This window comes from Hemitrygon akajei, chromosome 23, assembly GCF_048418815.1.
Source record: "Hemitrygon akajei chromosome 23, sHemAka1.3, whole genome shotgun sequence".
NCBI classification, from domain to species: Eukaryota; Metazoa; Chordata; class Chondrichthyes; order Myliobatiformes; family Dasyatidae; genus Hemitrygon; species Hemitrygon akajei.
This window is the reverse complement of record NC_133146.1, coordinates 20705023-20730093: the sequence shown is the minus strand read 5'-3', so window position 1 is coordinate 20730093 and position 25071 is coordinate 20705023. Positions and strand designations below refer to the sequence as shown.

Below are 25071 nucleotides of genomic sequence, written 5' to 3'. Positions count from 1 at the left end.
AACCCTGAATTATATAAGAAGCGTGTAGAACTTCAAGCTAAATTTAACCTTAATTAATCAGATTAAAGAATTAGATCAATTGTATGCTCAAACTAATAACCCTGAATTATATAAGAAGCGTGTAGAACTTCAAACTAAATTTGACCTGTTAAACGCCAACTTCTTGAAAGTAAGAGTTGCTTTTATATTCATGGTGACAAATCTGGTAAATTTCTAGTGTTATGAACCCCATAACTGGGTCACTTACCAGCAAAGATAGAGAGGTCCGCTGAAGTCTGATGGTACCATTTTTAAACGTTTTTATTTATAAAGGGGCACAAAAGTAAGGTTAATACAAACATTCAGATAATATACGTCGTCAATACTCAATCTAAAGCACGGGTATAGTAATAATCAACAATTCGAAGTAGCTCTATCGTTTATCTAAGGGTAAAACTATTGTCCGATGGAAATATAAAAAGTCTCGCCAGTTCATGAAGGCTTTTAGCCATTTGAGGGACCGCTGGGTGTTCACGGGTTGGAGAGAGAAAATAAACTTGCCAGCCTGTTGGACTCAAATCGTGGAATCGGGAACGTGAGTTCCCCGTTGTCAGTTCGGAATCCTTTTCGGGGTTATTAGCCACTCGATTCCCTAGCTAGGGGAACCAAATCACACGTGGCTCCCGAACAGCTTCCCGTCCTTACGGGAGCGATGAGCGATGGTGTCTCCGTCTGGTGCATCGCTGGAGTACCGCCTCCTGCAGTCTCCGTTTTATCATGGCTGGCAGATTTGTAAATGTCAATCAAGGTAGGGTGATACAATCCCCACCCCACATTGCCCGAGGGTGTCCATGTCCCTGATAGCTGGCACGTACTATAGAGTTGCAATTCACACAGGTGCCTCTAAGAACAATGGTCAAATCCGTTGCATTGTCTCTCATTTCCTGGGTCCAAGACCCGAATTAATAGCGATCTTGCGATTCTCCGGAAGGAGGGGGCTGGTCCCGCACCCTTCGGCCCCTCAGAGCTGTGGTACATTCATAACACTAGTTAATCAGTTGAGGCGTTCTAAAGCTAAACAACGTATCACAAAGATCTGGAAGGAGAACGGGGATATTACATCGGATCACTCAGAAATCAATGACGTATATAAAAAATTTTACTCTCGGCTTTATTCCTCTGAATGAGAATATTTCTTTTGATCTTTTCTTAAATAACTCTGAATATTCCTTCGCTTTCATCTGATTTTAAAGCTAAACTTAATGAGCCTATATCATCAGAAGAAATATCTTTTGCAATTTCTGCACTGTCTTCAGGTAAATCTCCTGGACCTGATGGGTTTCCCGTAGAATTTTATAAATCATTCTCTTCACTCTTTTCTCCTCAGTTACTCTCAGTACTATCTGACTCGTTTAACTATGGTAAGTTGCCACCCTCATTTAATGAGACATGTATTATTCTTTTATTAAAAAAGGGTAAAGACCCAACAGAGCGTTCCTCGTACAGGCCGATCTCTTTGCTTAATGTTGATGTTAAAATCTTGGCTCATAGATTAGAAACTGTTATACCCTCTATTATTTCTGATGATAAAACTGGTTTTATTAAAAACCGTCTTCCTTTTTTTAAACATACGGCGTTTATTTAATATTTTATATTCACCTTCAACCGGGATTCCTGAATGCGTTATTTCTCTCGATGCAGAGAAAGCATTTGATCGTATAGAGTGGAACTACCTCTTTGCGGTTTTAGAAAAATTTGACTTTGGTCAAAGTTTTATCTCTTGGATCAAATTGCTGTATCTATGTCCTACCACCTCTGTTTTGACTACCGTAGATTCCGGATTTTAAGCCGCTACTTTTTTCCCACATTTTGAACTGCTTTGAACTTTGTGGCCTTTAATACGGAGCGGCTAATGCATTATTTTTTTTCATGCCGCCTCGTAAACATTTTGCCTCGTAACAGTAGACCAATAAAATTGATGAGTAGTTCACAGAGGTCCAGTGAAATTGTACGATAAATCAAGCGCACTTTCACAATTAAATTATTGTAAATCAGTCATTTGTACTCACCCTCATCAACATGGAAAACACTCGAAGAAAAGCATTGTGCTGCCTTTATGGCAGTTATTTAGTTTATAATATTTTCGCTTAGTAATTCATTTTCTAGTTAAAGTTAGAAGAGTTTTAACTATATTTGTTTTCTGTACTACATCGCGGGATGCTATGACGTCACACCCGGTTTCGCCGCGTCTTGTGGGATACCAGTTTGCGATAAATGGAAAGGAGGGGGGGAGCGGCGGAGCCAAAACGCTGCTTTTAAGTTAAAGGCGATCAATAACTTTTCCTGGTAGGCTGCAGTATATATATTTTTTATCAGTCGTTAGGAGATATTGGAATGTTGTTCAGTAAAGAAGTATACGCAACGTATATTTAAAAGTAGCCGCGTTACGGGCACGGTTCGAAAAAAAGCATTTGCAATATGTATTTGTTTTTGTTACCATATGGATTTAATTAAAAGTTAAAAAATCCTCATGTGTAATATCTTTCTGTGTAAATATCTCATATTACAACGTGGGACACCTGCGGCCTAAAATCCAGTGCGGCCTTTACAAGTAAAAAATTGATTTTATTTCTAAAATTAGAGCCAGCGGCTTTTAATCAGGTGCGCTCTGTAGTCCGGAATCTACGGTAATTCTCAGCAATTCCAGTTATTTAACCTCAAACGTGGCACCCGTCAAGGATGCCCTTTAAGTCCCTTTCTTTTTGATTTGGCTGTAGAAGTTCTGGCGATAGCATTCCGAAGCTGTCCTGAATTGACCGGGATTTGGAGGGGGGTGTTGAGCATAAAGTTTCTTTTTATGCTGATGATCTATTACTTTTTCTTTCAAATCCGTCCACATCCTTACCTCCAATGTTTTCACTTCTTGATCAATTTAGCCAGTTTTCTGGCTATAAACTTAATTTACATAAGAGTGAACTTTTCCCAATTAATAAAGAAGCACAAGTATTAGCATTCCGTGACCTCCCCTTTAAAGTAGTTCATAATCAATTTACTTACCTTGGTATTACAGTTACAAGGAAGTTTAAAGATCTTTTTCGTGAAAATTTTGCCAATCTTTTATACACTACAAAACAGAGTCTGTCACAATGGTCACCTCTATCTATGTCCTTGGTAGGTCATATTAATGTTGTTAAAATGTACGTTCTCCCTAAATTTTTATATTTATTTCAATCTATCCCAATTTTTATTTCTAAAACCTTTTTTGATTCCTTAGACTATTATTTTGTCATATCTGTGGAAGAATAAGCATTCTAGAATTAATAAAGTTTATCTTCAAAAATCTAAAAAAGAGGGTTGCATGGCCTTACCTAATTTTCGTTTATACTACTGGGCAGCTAACATTCATTGCACTATCTTTTGGTCTTTTTTTCATAGCCAATCTGAGTGCCCTAATTGGGTAGCAATGGAGCTGAATTCCACTAAAGATCTATCTATTTCTGCACTTCTTGGTTCTGCACTCCCTAGTAGTTTGTCTAGACTAATTGTTAATCCTCTTGTTAGACATACTTTGCGAATTTGGGCCCAGTTTAGGAAATTTTATGGTTTTTATGGTTTTTCCCTTTCTAGTCCTATCTTACATAATCATTTTTTTTTACCTACTATGTATGATTCAACATTCTATGATTGGTATAGGAAGGGCATTAGACATTTTGAAGATCTTTTTATCGATAATCACTTCACATCCTTTTCAACAGCTCACTGCTCAGTTCAATCTGCCTAATGCCCATTTCTTTAGATCCAAATCAGACACTGTATCAATCCTTTAATTCCCAACTTCCCTGAAATGCCCGAGAAAAATGCTATGTATTTCTTTCTTTCTATTAATCCACTGGGTAAAGGCTTAATATCATTTATCCTTGATAAATTAGTATCCTTACGGCGTGTCCCTGTGGATAAAATTAGAATGGCTTGGGAGCATGACTTAAATATCCCTTTATCTGATGAGATTTGGGACTCGATTCTCAAATCGGTTAATTCAACCTCTCTTTGTGCTCGCCATTGCCTTTTACAGTTTAAGATTGTTCATAGAGCACATATGTCCAAATCTAAATTATCTCGATTTTACCCTAATTTATCCTCTTGTGATAAATGCAAAAGAGGCGAGGCTTCTCTTATTCATATGTACTGGACCTGTCCTAGCTTAGAGAAATTTTGGAAAGATGTTTTTATAACTTTATCCTGTATTCTGAATCACCACTTAGAACCTAACTCTTTAATTGCTCTGTTTGGTTTCTTGGGTGAGACAGATATACGCTTGAGTTCGACTAAATGTCGAATATTGTCTTTTGCTTCTCTCCTGGCTAGACGTCTAATCCTCCTTAGATGGAGAGATGTTGTCCCGCCCACGCATGCTCAATGGCTTAACGATATCATGTCCTGTTTAGACCTTGAAAAAATCCATTATTCAATTCTTAATTCGGATATAAAGTTTCATAAGGTCTGGGGACCTTTTATTGAGTATTTTCATAATTTTCCTCTTAATTAAGTTTTTTTTTCAGTCCCTTCCTTTCAGCTCTTTTTTTTGTAGTAGGCATTATTATCTTCTGTTTTCAAGTGTATTTACAGTTTTGGGGGTTTGAATGTTCTGATTTATATTTTCTACATTTTGTTTTGGTTGGTCTGGAGTTTTTTTTTGTTGTGGGGCTTGGGGAGGATACTAACTTTACATGACTTCAATTTGGGTGCTTTCTCAATTATCTTATTTTGTATTATATTACTATTGTATGTTTATCTTGCACTGTACTAATTTTCTACTTTGTTTTGGGTTTTTTAAATTTGTAGTGTTGTAGAAAATGCATTAAAAAAAAGAATGCTCTCCATAGTACATCTGTAGAAATTTGAGTATGTCTTGGGTGACGTACGTATTTGTATGTTACCATAAAGTAGTAATCTAAAGAATTTACATCAGCTCAGTAAACAACATTTGGCACTAAGCCATGTACTAAAGATACAACGTTTTGTCAGTTCTTTAGAACTCGATTAAATGAGGACCGAATCATTGATTAGGGCAGTGAAAGTAGGATAAAGCAATAGTCTGGCAAAGAACATAAAAGCATAGGGGAAATTGCGTAAAACTAACATGGTTCCTTGTTACTGAAGTAATTATGCCAAGTTGTAAGGACAGAGAAATTAATATTTTTATATTGGTCTTCATAGAAGAAGCACAAAAACCTTGAAATACTCAAGAACTACAGGTTCAAAGTGAATGACAAACTCAAAGAAATTAGTGTTATTAGAAAAGTTAGTACTGGGGAAATTAATGGGACTCAGAGACGATACCTAACCAAACCTCATGATCTGTATTATAAGGTTTTAAATAAATGGCTGGTGGAAATAGTGAATCCACTAGGGTAGATGGTCAAAATCTTTTTCCCCATGGAAGGTTTAACGTGAGACAAAGTAGATTTTAGGAGAAAATTTCATTTTATGCATGATATGTTTGATATCTGGAAGGTTCTGCTAGAGGAAGTGGTGTAATTAGATATTATCAGCACGTTAAAGTGGCAACTTGACCAACACTTAAATGGGCAATGCATTGAAGGATATAGATAAAACGCAGGCAAATACGATTGAAATAAATGGGCTGAAAGTTTAACATGGAAGTGGTGAGCTGAAGGATCTGTTTCTGTGTTCTACTTCTTCTGACTCCCATCACCACAAGCCAGTCATTGAACAATTTACTTCAATCCATGTAATATCAAGGAACGCTGAGGCATTGGTTACAATGATGACTTTGAGTCTATAAAGTGTTCTAGCTGCAGAACTGAAGCCCGCACTCCAAAACTATCATTGTTTTCGTCAAGCTGTTCCTGTATAATTAGAAAACTTGTATCTATCCAACTATGTGCAAAATTGCTTCAGTATCTAGCATTAATTTAAATAAGAGGACATATCTTATTGATCATATTACTGCTCACTCACTTTCTTCTCAATCAGAAAAGTGATGAAAGGTGATGTTGACAGTGCAATCAAGTAGGTGGTTCTTATTCATTATTTATAAAATCCATTGCAGTTCTTCACCGAAGTGCCTTCCCAACCCATGACCTCAACATCCAGAAGGACTAAGGCTTCACCCAAAGCCATGTTGGATTTCAGAGGTGAGATGAAAGTGACTGCATTTGATATCTAAGTAGAACTTGTTTGAATGAGCCTTCAAAGAGACCCAGTAAAGGTCAGCACAATGAGGAAAATACTAATGGTTGGAGTTAAGTTATTCCAGCCCCAGAATTATACTGCAGAGGCTTTGTGGGGCTATGCTGACTGTACTGTTGTGTTTTATCTGTGATCTTCTTGGCATCCTAAAGGCCAGCTTTGGAGATGTTTGCTGATGATTTCAAAAAGTTAATTTCCGCTTGCAACTCCTTAGCAAATGAAATACCGGTAGTTTTTTTTATTTCTGTGTGTAATGTGACCTAGACAGTATTCAGGCATAAGCTAATAATTGGCAGTTATCATTTCCATTGGTGCTACAATACTGAGAGTCAACCCATGTGCCGCAGCATCTATTGGCATTACTATTGTCAGATTCTTTTCTGTCAATATCTGGTGGGCTGGGGGGGGGGGGGGATCATCGTTGACTAGCTACATAAATACTATGGCTACAAGAACAGTTCAGGAGCTGGATATCCTGTTGAGAGTGACTTGTACCCAAGCGTCTTGAAGCCATTCCATTATTTACACAGCAGAGAAGAGTTGTGGAATATTCTCAGTATGAATGCAGTTCCAACACCTCTCGAGAATTTCAGTACCATCCAGAACAAAGCAATATGCTTGTTTGTACCCATCAATCACATCGAACACTTATTCTGGCATCAGAACTTGTGCATGTCTATCGGCTGCAGAGTTCATCATTTTTAAAATGCAGCACTGTTATTCATCAAGAATCCTCTGAAACATTTCCCAAGACCATGATGTTTACCATCAAATAGGTTATAAGTGTCAGGCACACACAAATCCTACCTAAACATCCCCCTTCGAATAGTATACCGCAGAAGTTTATTGCTGTTCTTTCTTTGCTGTACTTAAATCCTGGAATTCCTTTCTTAAAAGTACTGTTGATATCTTTACCATAAGGATATCGGAAGTTCAAGGTTGGAGCATACCAACATCTTTAAAGGATAGGCAAGAAATGCTGGCCTTGTCCTTGATCTTGGAAAATGAATAAATAAATAAAATTCTCAATGTGTTAAAATTAGGACAGAAATATGAAGAAACAATGGTGACATTTTGTACGGTATCTATCAAATAAATTTTGCTTAACCAGCATTGTTTATAAGGAGTTTGTATGTTCTCCCTGTGACCGCGTGGGTTTCCTCCACAGTCCAAGGATGTACCAGTTAGTGGGCTAATTGGTCATTATAAATTGTCATGTGATTAGACTATTGTTAAATAGATGGTTTGCTGGGCTGTATGGCTCATTGAGCCAGATGGACTTGTTCTGCGCTGTACCTCTAAATAAACTAAAACTTCTTTTCTCGTTTTGCACCGCAGTTTAAATGTCTGAAACACGAGTCATGACACCTGAATCATCCATTCCTGGCAAAACCAAGACTCATGTTCCTGCTCATCAAAACTATTTCTGGCTCCGCTCTTTCATAGCAGGAGGTAACTATAATTCTGAATAAATGGTTCATGGTTTTTGAAGTATTTTAGTAATAGAAGTCACTCAGCCATTGACCTACTCCAGCAAAATATTCACTCATCATCGCTCTATTTCCTTTCAAATCTTCACAACAAAAATCAGTTGACATTGTTCCTTAAAACAATGTCTATAAGGTTTTGGAAGACAAATTTCCTTTCACTGTTGCAATTCATGTGGGAAGAAAAAATTCCTTTTGATTCTCATTTTTGGATTCTTCCATTGAAGGAGATGACTATATTTAAAATATTGAAGGAATTCAATAGGATAAAAGCCTTTCAACATTGCAATCCCAATATCCTGGTCACTCTCAACCCTGATAAGGTAAGTTAACATAATTTGAGGAAGGTCCAAACTGTTCTCCTTGAGCAGTGTCAGAAGTGAAATGCTTTTCCAGATTGAATGTGGCGGTAGTAATATATTTTGATTATAGTGGCTTTCTTTTGACACATGCCAAAACTCTCAATTATATTTTTATTAATATTTAGTTATTTGTACCCTTGGCATCCAGATCTCTTTAGTCCTCCATTGATATTCTTAATATTAACTGTCCAAACTTCTCTTAAATGAGCTTGCATATACCACTATTGCTGCCAGCTTGTTCCACACTCTCACAGCCCTCTAAGTGATGAAGTGTCCCCTTGTGTTCCCCTTAATCTTTTTACCTTTCACCTTTAACCCATGACCTCTGGTTATAGTGCTACCCGACCTCTGGAAAAAGCTTGCTTGCATTTACCCTATCTATACCCCTCATAACTTTGTATACCTCTCTCAAATCTCCTCAATGTTCTACATTCCATAGAATAAAGTCTTAACCTATTCAGTCTTTCTGTATAGCTCAGGTCTTCCGGACCGGCAACATCCTCGTAAGTTTCCTCCGTACTCTTTCAATCTTATTTACATCCTTCCTGTGGATAGGTGACCAAAGCTGCACACAATGCTCCAAATTAGGCCTCACCAATGTCTTATACAACTTCAACGTAACATCTCATCTTCTGTACTCAGTACTTTGATTTATGAAGGCCAATGTGCCAAAAGCATTCTTTATAACCCTATCTATCTGTGACGCCACTTTCAATAAATTATGGACCTGTATTCCCAGATCCCTCTGTTCTGTCACACTTCTCAATGCCCTACTGTTCACTGTTTGCATTTTCTGGCAGTGGGGTGGAAATACCCTTTCCAGTTGCTGCCTGTGAATCTTTTGAGTTCTAAGCAATTGCGCTGATATACCTCTATCTCCATGAATTGTTTATTTCTCATTATATGATATCATCACCTGAAGGGACTGTCTGCTTTCATGTGTGTTAAGATCATATCCTGTTCTGCCTTGCCTCTTGACCAGGTCTCTTAAGTTGTCTTATTGATTTCCCAAGTTTATTGATTTGGGCCATGGGGGAAATTTGCTGCTACTTTGCATTTTGGGCATTGAGACTTGGTGGACCAGAAGGTCCTTGTTCTGCGCTGTATCTCAAAAAACAAAACTTAGCTAGTGGGCCTTTAACCCACACACCTGAACTAGGCATTGGTTAGTTTCAGCACTGTTGTCAACAAACCTGTTATGTGCATGCTTTGTATACCTTTGCAAATTGTATGTGGATATTTAATATTTTTGTTTTGCATAGGTGTTGCAGGATGCTGTGCAAAGTCAACAATCGCCCCATTGGACAGAGTGAAGATTTTACTACAGGCGCACAATCCTCACTATAATCACCTTGGTAATTAATTTTAAAAATGCGTTCCATCTGCTTGTTAGAACGTGTAATACTGCAATTTGGAGTAATATCACTTAGATGCTACTGATGTTTGAGTTGAGTTTAAAAATTGTGAAGATGTAGTGTGCTTTACATTCTGGTGGATCTTCTCTAAATGGGCGCTTGCAACTTTTATACTAGAAGGCAAGTATCAGGCAATTATGAGCTCTTCACCTGGGGAAGATCCTAATCTATTATCATCATCATTATGTGCTGTGTTGTATGATGTGGGCAATCATTGTCTTCCATCTGTCCTAATCTGAGAAGTAACAACGGATCATTACCTGTGAAGAAGACACCCTCTTCACCCCCTATGTTGCCGCCCTCACACTCCTCCCCATCCATGATCATGATTGTTCTTGGCAATTATTTTTCATAGAAGTAGGTTGCCATTACCACCTCCTGTGCGGTGTCTTTACAAACCAGGTGACTCCAGTACTTCAGAGATTGTCTGCCTGGTGTCAGTGGTTGTTTAACCAGGACTTGAGATATGCACTGGTTGCTCATTTGACCATCCACCGCCTGCTTTCATGACTTCATGTGACCCTGACTGGAGGACTAAGCAGGTGCTATACCTTACCCAGTAGTGACTTGCAGAGGGAAGGAGTGCCTTACACATCTTTTGGTAAAGATGCTCCGTGCTACCAACCTGTTGTAGAAGAGCCAGTTAAACTCCTGGACTGCCATGTACATTGCCTATAACAAATATTACCCCCCACCCCCACCCCCGGTAGTTTTGATGTTTTACAACATTGAATTACAGTGTATGTAATTTGGCTATTTTTGACACAGATCAACAGAAAAAGACTCTTTTGTGTCAAAGTTAAAACAGATCCCTATAAAATGATTGAAATTAATTACAAATATAAAACACAAGATAATTGATTGCATAAGTATTCACCTCCTTCAAGTCAGTAATTAGAAGATGCACCTTTGGCAGCAGTTACAGCTTTAAGACTGTGTGGATAGGTCTCCATCAGCTTTGCACATCTGGACTGCAATTTTGTCTCTTTTTTACAAAACTGCTCAGGCTCTGTCAGATTGCATGGGGATCATGAGTGAACAGCCCTTTTAAAGTCCAGTCACAAATTCTCAAATTGGATTGGGTTCTGCACTCTGACTTGGCCACTCCAGGCCATTGGCTTTGTTTTTAAACCATTCCTGAGTAGCTTTGGCTTTATGCTTGGGGTCATTGTCTTGCTGGGAAACAAATCTCCCAAGTCGCAGTTCTCTTGTGACTTGGTTTTCCTCCAGGATTTCCCTGTATTTTGCTGCATTCATTTTGTCCTATATCTTCACAAGCCATCCAGGGCCTGCTGCAGTGAAGCATCCTCACAGCATGCTGCAGTCACCACCGTACTTCACAATAGGGATGGTGTGTTTTTGATGATGTGCGATGTATGGCTTACACATGGTTGAAAATCTCAATATTGGTTTCATCAGACCATAGAACCTTCTTGCAGCTGACTTTGGAGCTTCCCAGATGCCACTGGCAAACTCTAGTTGAGATTTCATGCGAGTTTTTTTTTCAACAGTGGCTTTCTCTTTGCCACTCTCCCATAAAACTGTAACTGTGGAAGCACCTGGGCAATAGCAATTATATGTGCAGTCTCTCCCATCTCAGCCACCAAAGCTAGACTCCTCCAGAGTTGTCTCTTGGTGGCCTCCTTCACTATTCCATTCTCACACAGTCACTGAGTTTTTTGAGGACGGGCTGCTCTAGGCAAATTTACAACTGTGCCATATTCATTCCCTTTCTTGATGAATGAATTAACTGTACTCCAGGGAGTATTCAGTGACTTGGAAATTTTCTTGTATCCATCTCATGACTTGTGCTTTTCAATAACCTTTGCGTGGAGTTGCTTGGAATGTTCTTTTGTCTTCATGGTGTAGTGTTTGCCAGGATACTGACTCACCAGCAGTTGGACCTTCCAGGTACAGATGTATTTTTAACTGTGATCAATTGAAACACCTTAACTGCACACAGTGATCTCCATTGAACTAATTATGTGACCTCAAAAAACAATTGGCTACACCAGTGATGATTGAATTGAATTGAATGATCTTTATTGTCATTATACATAGGTACAATGAAACTCTGTTTGGCTTCCTGTCAGGCAATTAAATAAAGCAGTAGATGAAAACAAGACAGTAATAGAAAAACAGTATTAAATAGATAAGTAGCAGAAAATAAGTTGCAGCAGCACCAGAATATCACAGTATTGCACAAAGTGCCATTAGTGCAAGTATTTGAGTCCTTGTGTGTGCATGTGTCTGCTCACAGTTTCAGTCATTGTTCTGTGGGAGTGGTGTGATGGAGGCCACAGCTCTGGGGTAGAAGCTGTTCCTCAGTTGTGATTTGGCGTGTCATACTGAAGGGAGTGAATACTTATGCAATCAATTATTTTGTGTTTTATATTTGTAGTTAATTTAGATCACTTTGTAGAGATCTGTTTTCTCTTTGACATGAAAGAGTCTTTTTCTGTTGATTGGTGTCAAAAAAAGGCCAAACTAAATTCACTGTGATTCAATGTTGTAAAACAGTACAATATGAAAGCTTCCAGGGGGTGGGGGTGAATACTTTTTATAGATACTGTATGTCTGTCTTGCTGAAATTAATTTATAACAGCCTTTTAGCGTTCTCCGGTAAAATTCTACGAACTCAGGCATGTAAACATACAGCAGTTTATGTGTTAGGAAAATTACACCTTCTCTGTACCAATGCAGCTCTGTGGGGATAAAGGTTCTATTTAACTCTTTTTGCTAATGCAATGATGGCTTGGAGATGGGAATTGGGAGGGGTAGGTCAGGGCAGGGAGGCAACCAAACATGATTGTACTATGGGTGCATCTCTTTCATAGATGTGAATTGTACATTTCTTATGTACTACACAAACCTCCTTTGTACTATGCTTTCTTGATTAAAAAAAACAATAAAAATATTGCTGAGGAAAAAAAAGACCACATCCACTCCAACCTTCATCAATTTGTTTTGTCACTTCCTCAAAGAATTCAGTCAGGCTCTTCACAGAGCCATGTTGAATATCTCTAATCAGACTATGCTTCTCCAAATGCTTATAAAACTTGTTTCCAAGAATCCTCTCAAATAGTTTGCCCACCAGTGACATAAAACTCATTTGCTTTTACCCAGGATTATCTCTACATCCTTTCTTGAAAAAGGGAATAACAGTTGCCACCCTCCAATCATCTGGTGCTCCTCTTGTCGCCAGACAGGGCGCAGAGGTCATCAGCAAGGGCACAGCAATCTCTTCCCATGCTTCTTGTGGCAATCTGTGGATATCCCATTGGTGCTGGGAACTTAGTTATCTTAATGTTTTTCAGAATTCTAACATATCCTGTTTCCTAATGTTGACGTTCCAGAATATAGCCTGATTTACACTGTCAGCCCATTTTTCAAGTCCCTCTTGCTGGTGAATACTGAAGCAAACTATTCTGAAGGACTACAGCCTCCGACTTGAGGCATGTTTCCTCTTTTATCCCTGATTTATCCTACCTTGTCTAGTCATTCTCTTGTTCTTCATGTACATGTAGAATGCTTTTTGGTTTTCCTTAATCCTCCTCCTCAAGGCCTTCTCATATCCCCTTCTCACTTTCCTAAGTCTGTTCTTAAGCTCTTTCCTGGCTAGCTTGCAACTTTCTAGAGCCCCGTCTTCCTCTTGACAAGATTTTCTACATCTCCTGTCAATCATAGTTCCTTTATACTACCATCCTTTCTCTGTCTCAGTGTGATAACCTATGCAGAACATCATGCAAGTGCTCCCTAAACAACCTCCACATTTCCATTGCTAATTTCCCTAAGTACATTTGTTCACAATTTATACTTTAAAATTCCTGATTTATAGCGTCATAGTTCACTCTCTTCTAATTAAGTACTTTCCCATACAATCTGCTCCTATCCCTGTCCAAGGCTATGGTAAATGTCAGGAAGTTGTGGTCGCTATCTTAAAATGCTCACCTGTTGAGAGATCTATCGACTGACCAATTTTGTTGCCTAATACGAGATACAGTATGGCCTGTCTACATCATGCCACATCTATATCTTTTGCACTAAGGATGTGCCAGTTATTATCAGGGAAGTTGAAGGCCTACATTTTTCACCTTTTCAAAATCTGCCTCCTGATCTGTTCCTCAGTATATCTATTGCCATATGAGGGGTTGCCCATAAGGATAATAGTCCTCCTCACATTCAGATGTATGGTATACATTTTGTGCAGATCATACCTTCCCCAGAAGAGATCCCAATGATCCACAAGTCTGAAACTCTGACCCCTGCACTAATTCCTCAACCACACATTCATTTGCCAATTCTCCCTATTCTTACCCTCCTGGTGTGTGGCACAGGCAGCAACCATGACGTCCTGCTTTTCAGCTTCCTACCTAGCTCCCTAAATTCTCTTTCCAGAATCTAATCACTTTTCTTGCCTATACAGGGCCTTGGGAAAAAGTATTCAGTCTGTTTCAGCCTGTTTGGGTTATTGTTGAAGATGAGGGATGCCTAGGAATGTGTATCATCCAATTAGGGTGGAAGAACTGGGAGGTTTTGTGAGGGACACTAAGGTTGGTCTGGGGTTGTTTTGTTGTTCGGCGGGAGATGAAGAGAGACGATGGAGAGAGCAGGTCGAAGGATTTGACCTGGTGGGGGAACTGTGATTTGGTGGAGCAAGGTGCTGGGGTCTACTGAGGATCGGTGAATATGTGTGACTTTTGGAAGAGTAAGTGATACTATCTCCATTTGCTACCATCTCTTGCAAACTGGTAGATTTGCAATATGCTCCTGTACTTTCCTTCCTATCATGGGAGCCTTTTCTACAGTGCCTGTTTCCACTTTGGGTTCTGGGGTACACTTGATCATTCTGCTCATCAGTGATCCTTGGGGGAAAAGGTCTGTTATCCAGGTTGTACAAGGCTTGAGATAGTATAGTCAGCCACCTCTGTAAGGTGTGAGTTGGTGTTAATAAATTAATGTTGTTTTAAAAGTTCATTTATCCTTTCAACCAGCCCTGATGCTTGAGATTAGTAGGAAATGTGACACACCCAATGAATTTGGGTTAGGGTTAGCTTGTCCCAAGAAATGAGACCCAATAATAACTTATTAATTTCTGCAATCCCTTTAGAACAGGGGTTCATAACCTGGGATCCATGGACCCCTCAGTTAATGGTACGGATCCATGACATAAAAATGGTTGGGAAACCTTGCTTTAGAGTACGATATTGGTCAGCTTTTGTACACAAAATTGTTATTAATGGGCCTGACTACTTGTCAACTATTATGAGCAAGTATTTAAATTATTGCTGCTGTGACGGGGGCCCATTGTAATCAATCTGCCATAGCTGGGCAGGACCAGTCCTCCTTTTAATGTGGGCAGTCAACTTCTCTGGGAGAGCTCTTCTTTTAACCTGCTGATAAATACGCAGTAACAGCTTCCTTAGTTGTGTCCACTGGTGGTTGTATACCTTGTTGTTTAGTTGATTCGATTGTACCATGCATGCCAGGATGACTAGTCATGTCATGAGCCCATTGTCCCATCACATGGGATTCTGGTGAGTTAGTCTGATTTATTCATGCTGACTGGTCCACTTTATTATTAAAGGTGGTAGACAGGAGTCTTTCTGGATGTCTACTTGGGAAACAGTAATCTTCATTTGTTGGGCTGCTCCCCAGATCTGTTTGCAGAGTGGCTGGCCCCCTGTATTCGGCAGTTCCTCTCCTGTCATCCACTCAGCCATTCTGTTTGTCACTTCCCAAGAGTCTGTGTGTGTGTGAAGCTGATCTGTTTCACACTGCAGTGATAAAGGTGACTGCCACCAGTTCAACACTGGAACCACCCTTCCCAGCTTCTGCAAACCTGTTTCTGTGACTGGGTTCAGTGCAGCTGCTGTGCTTTCCGGGACACCATCTTTCCAACAACTGAAGCTGTCTGTAAACCAGGCATGGCACTTATCTCCTTCAGACATATCTGCGGCAGCAGCAGTTAATGGAGGAACACGTTTATTTTTATTTTATTTAGAGATACAGCACGCATCAGTCTATTCCGTCCCACTGACATGCGCCGCCCAGCAACTCAGCAATTTAATCTTGGCCTAATCACAAGATAATTTACAATGACCAGTTAACCTTCTAACCAGTACATCTTTGGACTGTAGGAGGAAATTGAAATTCCTGGAGAAAACCCACATGCATACAAAGAACATGCAAATTTTCTTTCAGAGGATGCTGGAATTGAAACTGAACTTTGATGCTTTGAGATGTCACACTACAGAACTGTGTAGCTGGTGACCCAATCAACTATTATCTTCCAGCTGCTGTTGGATTTCTTTATTGGCCAAACAGGCTGTTATACTCAGGTTGCATGCCTGATCACATCTTATTTTAACTCTTCTATGGTGACTGACAAATGTCCTCCTGGTATCTGATAATGTTTCACACAAGCTATGACACTAGGTGGCAGTATTGTAAGAGGTTCCCACTTCATTAATGCCACTAGGACAGTTACTTTTAAATGGTAAATGTAAATTTTCCCAGTTTAGTCTCAACTGATTGTCCCTGAAGCACATTTATCACAATAATGCGTTTGGGTAACACAGCTAATGGTATTTTGGGCTCCATTCACAGTCTATCCCGAAAAGTCAATCCTATTGCATTCCCGAGGAAATCATGCCATTCTTTTACTATGTTGCCTCCTAAACCCTCTCTTTACACCGGAGGCTCCTGATATTGATCAATGTTTCCATTTGTAATGGAATGCTCTGTCCAACAAAGCATTAATCCATTGTGTTGTTTTGTAATTCCAAAACATAAAAACTAATTGCAAGGAAAAGGTGGGAGCCCAGGAGATAACTAGTGTATGTTTAGTTTTGTTTTTGGCTTTAATTGAGGTGTGCCCGTATGATGCCATTATGTAAACAAAGAATGCTTAATTAGACTATATATTTACAATGTTACTGTAATTTTAAATACACAGTACTCTTTGCTTAACAATAGACTCCAACTCATTGTAGAATGCATCTCAACATATATGTAGACATCCACAGCATAGTAAATTTTAAAGTTGTCCCATTCAGGCCTAAAGATTTAATAGCTGTGGAGGCTTTCTTACTATTGTGAGATAATGACTTTCCTAACAAGGGGAATCACTGTGCTTGACTGTGAACTGATCTCAGGTTCTGGGGCCTCCTCCATGGTGGTTGTAGGAATTACTGTTGGACTACAAGAAGTGGTTCTGACAGCTACGGACACCTTTCTTCTAGATGTGCTGGCATCTAGTTGGCAAGCTTCACTGGACAATGTGGATCGTAATGTGTGAGTAGTTTCCTTTACCTTTTAGAAGGCCACTTGACACTGTTTTGTTCATTGCCATTTCTTCCCGATCTATAGTAATGACTTCAATGGGTGGAGCACAGCAGCCAGGTTTGGTGGGAACTTGTAGTAATTGCCAGATTCTAAAAAGGACCCCAGCTGTGATGTCCTTTGGCCTTGGGACATCACCCACACAGTAAGTTATGCTTGGTTTAAAGAATTCACACTTTGTGTTGTGCTCTGAGCCTATAATTATCTAATCTTTATAACACTGACTTACGATTTTGGATGTGTTCCTTGACCTCCTTACTGGTAACAATGATGTCATCCAGGTAATACTGTGTGCCTGGACAACCTTGCAGCACCTGGTCCATAGTTTTTTGCCCGCGTGCAGATCCAGATATTACTCCAAAAATAAGCCCATTAAGGCGATAAAACCCTTTGTGAGTGTTTATGGTGAGAAACATTTTGGGCTCTTCTATCTCCATTTGTAGGTAGGCCTCAGCTAAGTCCATTTTGCTTGCTAAGTCCTATCCTGGGCAAAAGGTCTTGATCTACTTTCAGTATTGGGTTGATGGTGCCCTTAAAATCACCACCGATCCTGACAGGCCCATTCTTCTTGGCTACTGAGACCACTGGCTTTATCCATAGTCCTTCAGCTTCCATGCAATCTTGCTCACTGGCTATTTTAGCACGAATGGTATAAGGAACTGGACAGGTTTTGTAAAACTTGGCTGTAGCATTTTCATTTAGCACTATTTTACCCTTGTTTTGAGTTTTTGATGCTACCTTTGAACACTGTTGTGGCATCAAATAGTACCTTTCTTAACTTGCTTTCAGCTGACTTATTATATGCAAATAGTGGATGGATGTCCAATCAAGTTGTAGTTATCCCAGCCACTCATGAACCTACATTACTGGGCCTCCTGTTTTTACCACATATAAGCCTAATGTGGCTTGTTGGCTGTTGCGTTTCATTGTTACAAATGTCATTCCCACAGGAATTATCTTTTCTCCAGTATACGTTCTTAGCTAGATATCTGCAGGCTTCAGTTTAGTAGCTTTGAAATTCCATTCAAACTCATTTTTTGGAATGCGAAGAACAAGAATTTCAGGATATGTATTGCATACATTTCTCTGATATTAAATGGAACTTTTGAATTGAACAGCCGAGCCAGTCTAATTCCATTTTAACTAATTTGCTGTTCACTTTTGGTGTAAGCCATATTGCTTGTCTATTGTTTACTTCCACATTATAAATCTTGAAGCTACCCATTCAGGTGTCACTCTCATCATTATTTGATTTTTCTTCAACAGCGTGCAGATTACTGCTCTTTTCGAATCTACACCTTGAGTTTTTCTCTTCTCTGTGCAGTCTATTTGTTTTTGGTCTGGCCAAAACGCTCTTTTTATGTGTCTTTGTTGCATTTCCTGCAAGTTTTGCCCTTAAATCTGCATCGGTCTGGTGTATATGAGCCCCTGCCACAATAATAACACAATCTCCTTAGCCAGGCCAGTTTCTGTTTAGATTTGCAATTTTGTGCACGCACACTTTCTTTCCTGACTGTAATTCAATAACACCTCTGTCTGCTGTTTCCATTGATAACAGCTATTTCCACAGTTCTTTTTAATGTAAGTTGTGCATCAGTTAAGACAATTTTTGAATGCTGCCTTGTAAGACTCTACGAATTAAACAATCTTTCAGTGCATCATTCAGCCCATTACCAAACCTGCAATACTCAGGTAATCTCTTCAGTTCAGCCACATATACTGAAATGGACTCCTCTTCCATTTGATACTGATTGTGAAACTGAAAGCTTTCTGCAATCAACAGTGGTTTTGGTTCCAAATATTCCTGCATTACTTTCATATCAGCAAGGCTCATTTCAGCTGGTTTGGTTGGAGCAGTCAAACTTATAAGGAAACTGTATGCCTTTAAACCCAATACACTTAGCAAAACTGACACACGCTTCTCATTGGCTATTTCATTTGTTTCAAAATATCACTCAATTTGTTCAGTATACACGAACCACTTAGCTGTTGTGCAATCAAACGCATCTATCTTTCCGATGTTGCCAGCCATTTCTGCTTTTTTCTAAATTTATGATTATCACAAGATAATCACTTTTTTTTAGGCTGGCTGGTGGCACAGTGACATCAGCGCCAGACTCTGGAGCGAAGGTTTCCGAGTTCGAATCCAGTCGGGCCGCTCCCAGACACACTTTCCATCTGGGCTGGGTTGAATGTCGAGCTCGCAACTCGGCCTTGTAAAAAAAATCACTACACTGTGAGAAGGACGTGGGGGACCACTCACAGAATCTTTCCTCCAAGACAACCACTTTGAAAAAAATGTGGTTGCTGATGCTCTGGTAGAGTATGGCACACACAAAAAAAACCTCACTTTTTATGAATTCGTGAATTTGTCCATTTTCTGCCATCTTTTTAACTTGATAGTCTTTCCTTTTGTGAAGAAATTATGGTGCTCTGAAAAAAAAGTACTACTGTTTTTTTAAAAACTAATGTCTCACTGCACTTCAACAGTTAGGTAGGTAGTTGTCTCAGGTTCTTTTAAAACTTCCTCTTCACCACTGTTATGTTTTGTAACTCCAGAACATAAAACCTAATTGCAAGGAAAAGACAGAAGAAGCCTAGCAGATAACCCATGTACATGTAGTTTGGTTTTTATTTTAAGTGTGGTGCACATGCGTGACATGATCACATAATTATGTATGCTATTTATGTACTTCTACATATAACCCACAGCATGTTATGTAAACAACAAAGAATGCTGAATCAAACAATATTTTTACATTATAGTCCGCCCTCCTTATCCGCAGGTGATTGGTTCCGGGACCCCTCGCGGATGCTCAAGTCCCTTATTCAACCTGTCTCAATGCGGTGGATATTAGGAACCGGCACCAGAGCTCTGAATGCGCAGTGTTTCTGTCCACAAAAATAATCACAATCACAACTGAAAATAAAGTGGAAATAATAAAGCGTTTGGAAAGAGGTGAAACGCCATCGGTCATTGGAAAAGCGTTAGGCTATGTCGGTCAACAATCGGAATTTAAAGGATAAAAGTGAGAAAGGCCCTGCCCAGATGATAACTACAATTATTACTAAGCAACGCAGTGGTTTAATTATTGGGTTTTGGATTTTTGATCCTCCACATCAACCCGGCACAGTGGAGAACACGCTCAGAAGTGGTCTGTCTCTGGATCAAACTGGGAAAATTCCGTTCCCAAGCCCAGCACTGAAACATATGTTCTTAAAGTGTTTTATATGCATAGAAAGGTAAAATATATACTATATACTAAGACAAACGCTTGACTAATTGACGCTAAATAATACCGGATGTACTTGTTCCGACTTACTTAGAGAACTTCCGATTTTTTTTGATCCTGATGCATGATAACCCACGCACATCCTCCCGTATATTTTAAATCATCTCTAGATTACTTATAATACCTAATACAATGTAAATGCTATGTAAAATGGTTGTTATACTACATTGTTTAGGAAATAATGACAAGAAAAAAAGTCTGTACATGCTCGAACAACAAGTGCTAGAAGAGCACTTCTGGGTTTTTGCGATTCAAGGTTGGTTGAATTCGCGCATGCGGAATCCGCAGATAAGGAGAGCCGACTGTATTACTCAAATATTCCTGAAACATTACATACATACAACTTTGCTTGTTTCTACCTCCGTGCCGTCAAGTTCAAATTTATTGTCATTTGACTGTACAAATGAAACAACGCTCTTCCAGACCAAGGTGCACTCGCAGAGCATATATCACACACAGCACATAAAATATTACCAGAAATAAGTTAATAAATTATAATTCAAAATGCATGTCATGTGCAGCACAAGTAAACAGTTCGTTGACCTCAGTGGTGGCAGGATATTCATTAGCCTCACAGCCTGAGGAAAGAAGCTGCTACCCAGTCTGGCAGTCCTAGTCTTGATGCTTCTGTACCTCCTTCCTGATGATAGTGGGTCAAAGAGATTATGGGATAGGTGGTATGATCTTCAATGATTCGGGCATTTTGTCTTCAATACTCATAGTAAATGTCACAAACTGGAGGAAATGATGGTCTTGGCAGTTTTTACTATCCTCTGTAGAGTCTTGCATTCCTTTGTCTTGTAGCTTCCATACCACTATGATGCAGCCAAACAGGACAATCTTAATGGTGCTCCTTTAGAAAGTTGTTAGAACACAGACTTAGGAGCCTTGCGTGATTCAAACTCCTTGGAAAGCATTGACACTGCTGTGCCTTCCCTGACTAGTGAGGAGGTGGTTAGGCTCCAGGTTATATCGTCTATTATGTGCACACCAAGGAACCTTGCTCTTCACTCTCTCTGCGGCAGAGCCATTGATGTGCAATGGAGAGTGCTCTGCCTGTGCTTTCCTGAAATCCACAATCATCTCTTTTGTCGTGTCCACATTGAGACTCAGACTCTTACCCCATTTGACAAGCTTCTCTCCATCCTCTCTCTATGCAACTCATAACTGTTGCTGATGAGGCCAACCACCGTAGCGAACTTGATGCATTTTGAGCTGGATCTGGCAGTGTAATTGTTAGACAACAGTTTGAACAGCAGCCTGGGAGGCACCAGTGATCAGCATGAAGGAGCTTGAGATGTTGCTGCCAACTCAGACTGACTGGGGTCTTTCCATCAAGAAGACCAAGATCCAGTTACAGAGCGGGGTGTTGAGTCCCAGTGAGGATAGTTGCCCACCAGCCTCAAGGGATAATCATGTTAAGTGCCGAGCTGGTCGATGAACTAAATCCTGACATATGAGGCATCATTTTCTGGGTGGGACAGGATGGAGTTGGGGTCCTGCAGTGCTGAGGTGGCACTTTCCGGCCAGGTTCTGATCTCCCTGTGAATTGGTTTGACTCATTTACCCAGTGATCTATATGTAGAGATTAACAACATGGATATGTGGTCTGAGTATCTGAGGGGAGGTGGGGGCAGCCTTGTAGGCTCCAGAAACATTGATATAACCAGGTCTAATATATTCTGTCCTAGTTGCAAAATTGACATGCTGGAAGAACTTTGGCAGGTCTGTTTTTAAGTTGGCATGATTGAAGTCACCAGCAACAATAAATAAACCGTCAGAGTGAGTGACTTGAAGGTTACAGATGGCACCATAGAGCTCTTATGGTGCTTCCTCAGCACTAGCATGGGGGATGTAAACAGCAATAATCATAATGGCAGTGAATTTCCTCAGTAAGTAGAAGGGCCTGCACTTCACCATTAAAGACTATCTGCATTGAGCAGTGGCTGTTACTACTGAGGCATTTGCACTCTAGTTGTTAATGTAGATACAAAGACTTCCTTTGTGGGCTTTGCCGGAGTTTGCAGCATCACTGTTATTTGAAAAGAGATTAGACGTTCTAGCCGTGTCTGGAGTGGTGTCCTGGAGCCACATTTCTGTCAGGATGAGTATGCAATGTTAGCTACTTAAGGTTTCGAGTCCCCCAGTGAGGAAGCTTCATAATTCTGTCTGCTCAGGGACCTTCTCTGTGAGAGAGGTTGTGGAGAGGACTTTGAGCCATTCCGGATCAACTCTTGTGCCCCTGATGTCCATCATTCTCTGCATCTCAGCCTGTGTGATGGATTCTCCTTTCAAGGGAGGGGCACTAGGCTCAATTTCCTTATTATCACAGTGATGTTTCCATAAGGCATACATGATTCCCATAGGCATACCATCAATCCTTGCTTAATCATTCCTACCTTTAACAGGGCTTAAACACCTCCTTGTGAGATAGTGGCGAACTGCTGCCTGTATTATTTTACTGCTTTCCCTCCCTTCCTTTGACTTGAAGACTTTGATTCTTGTTTTCCCTTTGTCAGTCTGCCTCAATGCTTCTATCCTGTTGAATTATCCCACCAGCAATCCCAAGATAGATGCCGAGGGCCATTTTGAATCATCCTGTTTGTATATCCCTGATTCAATATCTCTTCATCCAGGCCATCCCACCCCATTCTACAGTAAATGCCTGTATGTGTAATTATAGCTCAAAGCATAGCAATTCCTTCATCTACAGTGTGCTAAGGTATGACTTCTTGTCCAGTTACCACAGAGGGATAGACCCTTATTAACATGTGAGAATAAATCTGTAGGGTCATCATTGTTATTCCCCATCTGATTATTACTAAGACTTTGTGTAGAGAGAGGGAACAAGTCATTAGTTGCACATACTTATTCCACATGCTACCCCCTTTAGTCTTCCACACTCTAGTCATTCTTTCCTCCTCTGTCATCTTGCCATCTCCCTGTGTCATTGTAGTGATGTGACAAGGGGCTGTTTGTCACACATGAAGTTCTGCTCATACCTTGGTGAGAGATTCTCAAGCCCTTCTATATATATATAATTATCACAGCTATCAGAAGTCCACTCCTTCCCTCCTTCCTTGGCCAATATGCTCTCACATTGACAGGATCCAGGTCATTATCCTTCATCTTTGCCCAATGTGTATATATTTGCAAATAAAGGAGACACTGCACATGTTAACCCCACGAAATTATATAAAACATGCAATACAGAAGGGAAAACAAATAGTTAATGCAGCAGCAGTACAGAAAACAAATTAATACTTATCATTCACTAAACTAGCCTATCTGTAGAATGCCAATAAACTTTCATGCAGCACTCTCTCACACTCTCGACATACTTGACACTATTCAACTTTAGCACTAACACTAGTCCTAAGAGATGATTCTCCACCTCTCTCTCACCCTCCTCTTTCTTTTTGCTATCCTTTCCTCTCTCAGAAAATAATTGCTCCTTTTTATATCCTTCAAAACCCCTTAAACTAGTACTTCCCATACATTTGGTACCTGCACGATGATCTGTCTTCTCCAGACAAACTATTATGGCTGTAGATTTGCCCTCCCTTAATTTTCTCAAAACATTACTGTGAACTGTACTTTCTCAAAACTATTCCACCCCAAGCCAGTACTGTTTTGTCTTACAGACTTACATTTTATTTTAGCATATACCAGGAAGGAATCACATTTAACTCTTTCTTTACAAATGGATGCGATGAATTTTGGCGAATTAAACCATGGCAGGAATATCAAGGCTCTGGGGAGTGTTGTAGAACAGAAAGTCACAGGGATGCAAATACATACTTCCCTGAAAGTGATAGGCACATGAATGTGAGGAAAATGGAAGGATATGGACATTGTGTAGGAAGAAGAGATTGGTTCAGTTGGCTATTTGATCACTAATTTAATTAGTTCAGCATAATATTGTGGGTCGAAATGGCCTGTTCCTGTGCTGTACCTTTCGCTGTTCTGTGTGCCCGTTTAAGAGTTTATAAATGCCCCTAATGTGTCTGCCTCCACTGCCACCTTGAGGGTGTCCCATATACCCACCACTCTGTGTAAATAAAATACTTTTCCTGCACTTTGTTGGTGAGACCACACTTGGAGTACTGTATGAAGCTATGCTTGCCATATACTGTAGAAAAGATATAATAGTATTGAATGACATTCTATACTGTATGAGGGGTAAGTTTTTTTAGACAGAAGTGGCTGGTATGTGAAGCAATAATATGAAACAAGGCAGGGGCAATTGCAAAATTTAAAAGGCATTTACACAGATACATGGATAGGAAAGGTTTTGTAGGATTATAGGCCAAACACAGTCATATGGGATTAGTTGCAGAGGCTGCTTGGTTAGCATGGATAAAATGGATCAAAGGGTTTAATTCTGTTCTGTATAACTCTGTTAACCTGGCCAGTGTGAGTTTGTAGGATCTTGTTGGCCTTTGCAGAACCTGTAAATTTAAGTCTTATTAGAGTAGATTCAGAAGCCAAATCTATCAGTTTGCCATTGAATTATGTGTTCAGCGGTAGAGCCCTGTTTCCTCACTGTTAACCTGGGGAGTAAAACTGAGTATCTCTCAGGGGGCTTGGTAATTTGTAACACACATAAAAACCCTTCAATTTTTAATGGCTGCGATTTTCTTTTCAGGAGTTTTCTCTACTCTCTGTGCTGTACCAAAGAAAGAAGGCTTTCTTGGATTGTACAAAGGTAATGGAGCAATGATGGTCAGGATCTTTCCATACGGTGCCATTCAATTCACAGCCTTCGACAGATACAGAAAGGTAAAATCAGTTGTCTCAATAGTAATGATTTTGAGCCAACTCTTGCTGGCTCTGTTGACCTCTGTGGACTCATTTCCTGCCATTCCCTCACCCTGTTATTTACTTGTAACCCCTGGGTCGCCTCAGGCATCGCTCAAACTCGTTCTAGTCTAGGGGGAAGCAGCCTTCGGCCCCGCCAAACTGGGTAATCAGCTGG

At 39.9% G+C, this 25071-nt stretch overlaps 1 protein-coding gene across 6 annotated transcripts in view; it reads left to right on the top strand.

Annotated features, from left to right (window-relative positions):
* slc25a16 (solute carrier family 25 member 16) overlaps positions 1-25071 on the top strand; it is a 67015-nt gene that overhangs the window by 7708 nt on the left and 34236 nt on the right. For 4 of the 6 annotated variants that reach the window (XM_073027140.1, XM_073027142.1, XM_073027143.1 and 1 more), the window contains exons 2-5: positions 6053-6137; positions 7531-7644; positions 9304-9396; positions 24742-24875. In XM_073027140.1, the coding sequence (XP_072883241.1) occupies positions 7536-7644; positions 9304-9396; positions 24742-24875 (336 nt within the window). In that variant the 5' untranslated portion in view covers positions 6053-6137; positions 7531-7535. Of the gene's footprint in view, positions 1-6052; positions 6138-7530; positions 7645-9303; positions 9397-19586; positions 20044-24741; positions 24876-25071 lie in introns of those variants that run through there. The other 2 variants (XM_073027145.1, XM_073027146.1) reach the window with 2 other exon arrangements.